At 41.9% G+C, this 6662-nt stretch overlaps 1 protein-coding gene across 3 annotated transcripts in view; it reads left to right on the forward strand.

The window, feature by feature from the left end:
- Positions 1 to 5454, forward strand: part of nkain2 (sodium/potassium transporting ATPase interacting 2) — a 189925-nt gene extending 184471 nt beyond the window's left edge. For 2 of the 3 annotated variants that reach the window (XM_029752315.1, XM_029752325.1), the window contains exons 6-7: positions 966 to 1047; positions 2902 to 5454. In XM_029752315.1, the coding sequence (XP_029608175.1) occupies positions 966 to 1047; positions 2902 to 2911 (92 nt within the window). In that variant the 3' untranslated portion in view covers positions 2912 to 5454. Of the gene's footprint in view, positions 1 to 965; positions 1052 to 2901 lie in introns of those variants that run through there. The other variant, XM_029752335.1, reaches the window with a different exon arrangement.
- Positions 5455 to 6662: the final 1208 nt, after the last annotated feature.

The following is a 6662-nucleotide window of genomic DNA, read 5'->3' on the forward strand; positions in this document are numbered from 1 at the left end:
TGTGATTGTATGTCCCCATAGTATGTTATACCGAATGATCGACTGAAAGGGAACGTACAGTTCTGAGTACAACTACCGTTCCCTGAAGGAGGGAACGAGGTATAACATATTTTGGCCCCGTGCCATCAGGGGATTTGGGCACGCTGAAAGCGGTACTGAATTGAGGAAATGAATGCGAGCCCCGTTATTATATCCAGGAAGGCGGGGCTTCCAAGGGCGGGCTCGGCATCCATTGGCCCATTGGTCGTGATTTCAGTTTTCTTCAAGTGAATATGATTGGCCGTCGACTCCCTCCTTCAGGGAATAGTAGTTATACTCATAACTGTACATTTTCCTGTGGTTATATATGAACATTTACTCTGCAGAACAATACTGATACAATACTTAAGTGCTAAAGCTACATTTACTGGGACTTTTTTAGAGCTTTTGGTGAACGTCCACTAAAATGTACCATTAGAATGATGATAATGCCCGACCTTCCATCTCTTCCTATGCATGGTGCTGGGGGGAAGGGGAGCTCATCAGGAAATGTATTTGGTTTATCTCAGTGTTTCGTTTGTCTTAAGAGACTCAGATGCATAAAGACATCGGATCGTTATCGCGCTTTAGCACCTCCGTCTTTTTGGTTGAGGCCCAGATACCTAGACCTGCAGGCCGGTCTCTGTGGAAGGCTGGGCTCTAATCCTGTCCAGTTTGTTATTCTGTGTGATCTGCTAATCCAACAGGCCATGCTCCCCGGGCATTGCTCCACCGCAGATATCGCCCCTATCCAGCCCTTAGACGGTCCCGAAACTGATCATCCACTGCCTGGGATTATCACAAAGACACAAGCAGCGCCCGTGCTTATTTAGAGGCGCACACACACACACACACACATACACACACACACACACACACACACACACGCCTTTCTTTGATCTCACAGTAACCAGATGTCCTCTTTTTCTTCTTATTTTTGTGTCCAGTTGATTTTATAGGAGGGTTCGACTCCTATGGTTATCAAGGGCCTCAGAAGACATCCCATTTGCAACTACAACCCATGTACATGTAAGTGCACTGTAGCTACATCTCTTCACACCTCCTATTACCGTACTCCTGAAATGTTTTCTCCTGACTGTGGCTTATCTGGGTGCCAAGTTCACTATGTTGTCACACTTCAGTCTATAAATTGGACGATTATGACTAGGCTGAGGACAAAAGAGCGTAAGGCAGAGAGGAGTCTCGTATATAAATAATGCTAGTGTCAATACAGCTTAGGAAATAGCTTGGGTCAACAATGAGGGAGGGGCTGTTTGTATCTGGACTCCTGAAAGGTTGGGATTTTCTGGAGAGTAAATGAGGAGAGGAACACAGGATGTTCAGCCTTTGAGAGACTTAAAAGGATTTCCCTACTTGACACTGAATGGATCAGAGATGTTGTTTTATAATCCTGTGTACAGTGCAGGCTGGTCAACATAAAATACACTGGGAATAGACAGTAATCCACTCCTACTGTATAAAGAGTTATCCTCGAAAGCTGGTCTCATAGGTATGTTAAACATGAATGTAGATATACAATGCACAGGAGGTTGGTGTCACCTTATTGGGGAGAACGTGCTCGTGATAATGACTGGAGCGGGATTAGTGGAATAGTAACAAATACATCAAACACATGGTTTCTAGGTGTTTTTTTTATCACATTTCTCTGGGCCTCACATGAGGCACATTTTTGGGGATATGCATGTCAGGGGTCCAAGCTGTGCTCATGGCCTTGTGTGCCAGATGAGCCCCACAGTGGCAGGAACAGAACAGCCTGGGTATCCCCTGCCTGCCTCTCTCCGTAGAGCCCAGGCCTCAGCTGACTGGCCCAGCTAAGTAACACTGATCGTAGGGGAAACACTGTGAAGCCGTGCCAGGATTTGGAACAGGGTGCTGACATGTCTACTAGTGGGGAGAGGGGGTTGGTGGGAATAGGTAGGGAGGAAGAGAGGGGGGTAACAGCCTCTTGCCCAGCCCCAATGCCTATATTTGGTTATTCAGGGGTGACTACAATGGAGTGTCTCCTAAATCTTAACCTGCTGTCTGTCACTCTCAGTCAGCAATGTATGGAAAAACAGGGAGGGGAGGGGACAATGAAGTGCACATAGGGTGTGTGGACATATCCATTGTCTAATGTGAATGGAATAGGATGTGTTGTATCTGGTCCATTGTTAAAATCAGTGTTGTGCCATCTGTTATGAGCTGCTGGTTGTACAAGGTCAGCTGAGTTCAGGTGGGAGTCCTCCGTCATTTAAGGGAGTAGGGTTTAGACTTGCACTCAAGGAAACACTTCAATTCTTCGCCAACTTAACTTCTCAGTTGTGTCATGAACGTTCTGCCCTTACTTCTCAATAATAACTGGGCAGATAGGTGGCTAATTCCAGGGCATATCACTTTGACGTCGTCACATCAGACAAGAACCATCATTTTATAATCATCATTTCCTGTATTGCTCAGGGAAAGTGTGTAGCTGTCGGTAGGTCAGCATTTAACACATATGGCAAGCTTATGGACATATGGATTCATTTGTAACACAGGAGAATGGAACAAAAAACTAAAATGTCATTAAGAGCCATTCTGTGGTTTTATGACACCCAATAGGGAAGACAATAGATATTATAAATCATGGGCACCAAGATAATGGTATGGTAGAGGTGCTACACATCATCTTCAATAGTCAATCAGTCTTCACAGCTGATGCCCATTAACAATTGTTCTTATTGGATGTGACAACTGTGAATTACCAAGGTCTTTAGAGAAATAATGGCAGGTGTAATGATTCGTGTTTTTTTTGCATGAACATACAATATGAACGTGTATTTGAATTTGTCTGTGGCAATGTGCTTTATTGGCACTGACTCATTTGTCTCTTTCTCTTCACAGGTCAAAGTAACAAGGACAGCTGCCTTATGAACCAATCAAATAGAGAGCTACAGTTCTAACTTATTGTCTCATTTTGTAAATGTCTTAAAATAATACAGTGTCTTACAAACTGTGTGGAGAACGTGAGATTCGACACTTTAACCTCAAAGATTCCGAAAAACACACTGGATTTTCTTTGTCTCTGCTCAGCCTCTCTGCTCAGTGGTGGAGTCAGAGTCTGGGTCTGGACTAGGGGCCAGGCAGGTGCAAGAGCGCCCTCTTGTGGCTCTGTTGACCTTACAGGGCGCATATCTCTCCATACTGGTTCTTGCTTTCTTCATGACAGCTGAATAACTGTTATATTGAGGGAACAAATTGCTCTGATGCCCCTGGACAGTGTTCAAATGGACCAAGATTCCGGACAAAGGGAAACTGTTGGACTTGTGCCAAGTTCTGAGAGCACTAGCTAAGTGGTGCCTGTGTTCCGACTAACTTGATTAGAAATACTCTCTGCTTAAGGAATGTTCAATAACTAATCACTATGGCTTTAGTCATCAGAAGTAGTTTTATAGCTCCCTTATAAAGAGTTGATTAGAATCAATGTAGATGTGAAACCATGTGTTTACAATACATACACTTTGGCCGTTGGAATTCGATCTGAGATGGGCAATTGAATGGGACAAAACTTTGATGGGATTGAAAAAGCAATCAGTTGTTGTTTCTTACGATGGATGTATTTGTCGTGAAAGTGCCAAGAACAAGAGTTAAAGATGAGTGAGACAAGGTATTGGATGCGATCCAGAGATACATATTTTTGGAGCTCGTCTCGGGGATAGCAGTTCAAAAGTTCATTCGGGGATAACACATTATTTGTTTGCATGAGGTGTCAAAATCTGTTGCATATTTAATCTCTGAAAGCACTGGACCTTATCCCAGACTAGGTAGAGGTGACAGTTGGCCTTTCTGCAGATGTCTTTTCTCTGTAAGGTTATGTGAATTTTGTGCTTTTTTAAGACAGCGTGGAGACTTGAGTCTAATGACAAAGAGAAAACAAAATGTAACTTCTTTCAATTCTAGAATTTTTTTAACATGTGACAGTGTTTACTCTTTTATAGTTGACTAATAACATATTATAGAGAGCTTGGAACTATAAGGTTTTATCTGCATTTTTATCAAAATTGAGTTATTGACATAGCCTTGTTCTCTACCTATATATAAATACCCCAATTCATGTTGTTAAGTTCCAAAGAATACAATATAAAAATAGCTGACACTATTCAAAGCAATGAGGGTTCGTAACTATAAAGCCAATTATCTCAGAAGAATCTTTTGCAGATAGAACCTTATAGCCCCAAGCTCTTGTTATGTTGTGTATAAGTGGGCCTTTCTTTTACTCCTAGCTGTATAAAGTGTTGAGGGAAACCTTGGGAACAATATCTTGCTTATAGTGGTGTGGTGTGAGGACTAGAAGGAGGTGTGTGTGGTAGAGTTTGTGCTGTGGCTGAAACGTTGTGCTTTTGTCTAGTGGACAGCGTGGGAACCCCCTGAACCAACCAGGACCAATCTCAGTTCTTTCATCATCGTCTTAGCCTCATCATACTGTAACTGTTCCACTGAAGGGAGCCTTCTTCCCGTGAGCAAAACAATTTGTATATCTCCCACCGTGCATAAATCCTTCTGCTCTGTAGACCTTAACTCTAGATCATGGGGGCCTATCTATGTTTTCTATTTCAATGGTGTGAATCTGTTTGCTTTTCTGGAAACGAATGAGGTAATATTAACAGGTCTTCCAAGTGACTGAATATTGAAACGGAAGCTTTTATTTCCCCCTTCGTTGTGATCTATGATGTTAATTATGTAAATGTCACCTCGAAATACATAAATGCCTAAAATGCTGTTCTAAACTCAGGCAAGTTTAGCTTGCAACATACACTTACTACTTGTGTTTGAACATTACCAAATGGCAACAGCCAATAGAAAACCTGAAGACACAAAGATTCCAAAGCTAAGCATTGTCCTCTTCTTCATAACATTTGTATCAGGGACAGTATGACGTGGATATTAAACTGGGTAAAAGCAATACGGTCTCTAGTATGCTTCCATGCATTATACGTCCCAGATAAGAGTAAGTTGTGTTTTATCAGTGAGTTGATCTAATGTGATTGGATAGTGGATGTACTGTAGTGACACTGGTGGTTACCGACATAGTTACTAACTGCTGCAATTGTCCATCACCCCTTGATTACAGAGATTATTCAAAGTTGTAAATATAAATGAAATTCTCGACCAGGGTAACGTTTTTGGCAAGATGTTGTATAGATCTGAATTAAGAGTAAAATAATTAGATTGCATCTTGCTGTACTGTATTCTAAGTTCCTACATTCAAAAGGAGCTGTGTATAATACTGTTGCAGGCACTCAATTGCTCATCATAGAGGCTTTCCTGAATACACCATTGGTTGTTTTGCTTGGGTTCAGGGCTCACTTCTACTTCGCAATAGATTTAGCAATTTCTATTTATGTTACTTTCAAATTGACTGTAAATATAATAAAATCTAACTGTGGAAAAGTCCAATCAATTTTCTCATTTGATTTCCGAGTACTTTCACTTCCTGCAATGCCTGATGTAATCACTGACATCCTACTTTCTAATCTCTCATCTGAACAGCGAGATGTGCTGATACAATAATGGTTTGGAGTGCCTAGCAACAGCCTGTACAGCCGGAAGGTATCATTCATTACAATTTCCTCCAGTATGTGAGGCAAACTGTTGCCAGCCTCAGCCCATCCGTCCTCAACACCGCAGACATAACGGGGGAGGGTGTGAAGCTAACCTGATGCTGCCATCTATCATTTATTTGTTCCTCTATTTTACTAAATGCTCCACTCTCGTATACAATGTTTAAAAGACCCATGTACTTGCCCTGTGCCAAGTATAATGCTCTGGCAGGAGGCTATTGATTAAAACCTTTGAATCAAGCACATGTGGCTATCTGTGGATATAAAGATTTTCCTCTCCTATACATATGTCTGCAGGTTTACCTTTCACCTGCCTGAGTTTTTTATGAAATATCCCTTTATGAAAGATAGCAAGGTGTGAAGCTCATTGTTACCTGAGACCTATACAGCTTTCTATAGTAAACAAAGCTTGCCCTCTGGGAGAACAGGAAATACTCTGCCAACTCCTCACTGGAAATTGGATCTTTAACCAATGAGGCAATTGGAAAGAGAATAATATCCTTATATGATACAGGAGCTGAGCTGTGGTCGGGGGAGAAATCAATCCTTGACACTGTTGCATTTTTATCTGATCGTGTGTGTGTGTGTGTGTGTGTGCGCGCGCTTGTGTCTAAATATACACCAATTATGGAAAGGAGACTGTCTGTACTTGGAAACCACAGTGGTAATGCTCACAGAGCAATGGTCCCAACACACAGAGCTGGCTGGAAGTTCACTGAACGCTCACTCTCTCGCACACAAAATGAAATGTCAAAGACTCACCAATATTCACAGCCATCTGTTCAAGAGAAAATGCACAGTATTCTGTTTTAAAACCTCCGTCAGAGTAAAACTGCAGCCTGGCTCCAAGCTGACCAGAGGTGCCATCATGTCACCGATTGTTTTATCAGAGAGTCATGTGAGACCTACCAGTGTTAGAAAATGATGAATAGGAATAAAAGCATAAAGGTTCCTATGTTAAATAGTACTGAGAACATCAGGGGCATCTTTAGAGCTCTTTTTCTGATGACATAGGCATTCCTACCCATTAGCGTCTGTCTCTTT

This window comes from Salmo trutta, chromosome 1, assembly GCF_901001165.1.
Source record: "Salmo trutta chromosome 1, fSalTru1.1, whole genome shotgun sequence".
Taxonomy (NCBI): domain Eukaryota; kingdom Metazoa; phylum Chordata; class Actinopteri; order Salmoniformes; family Salmonidae; genus Salmo; species Salmo trutta.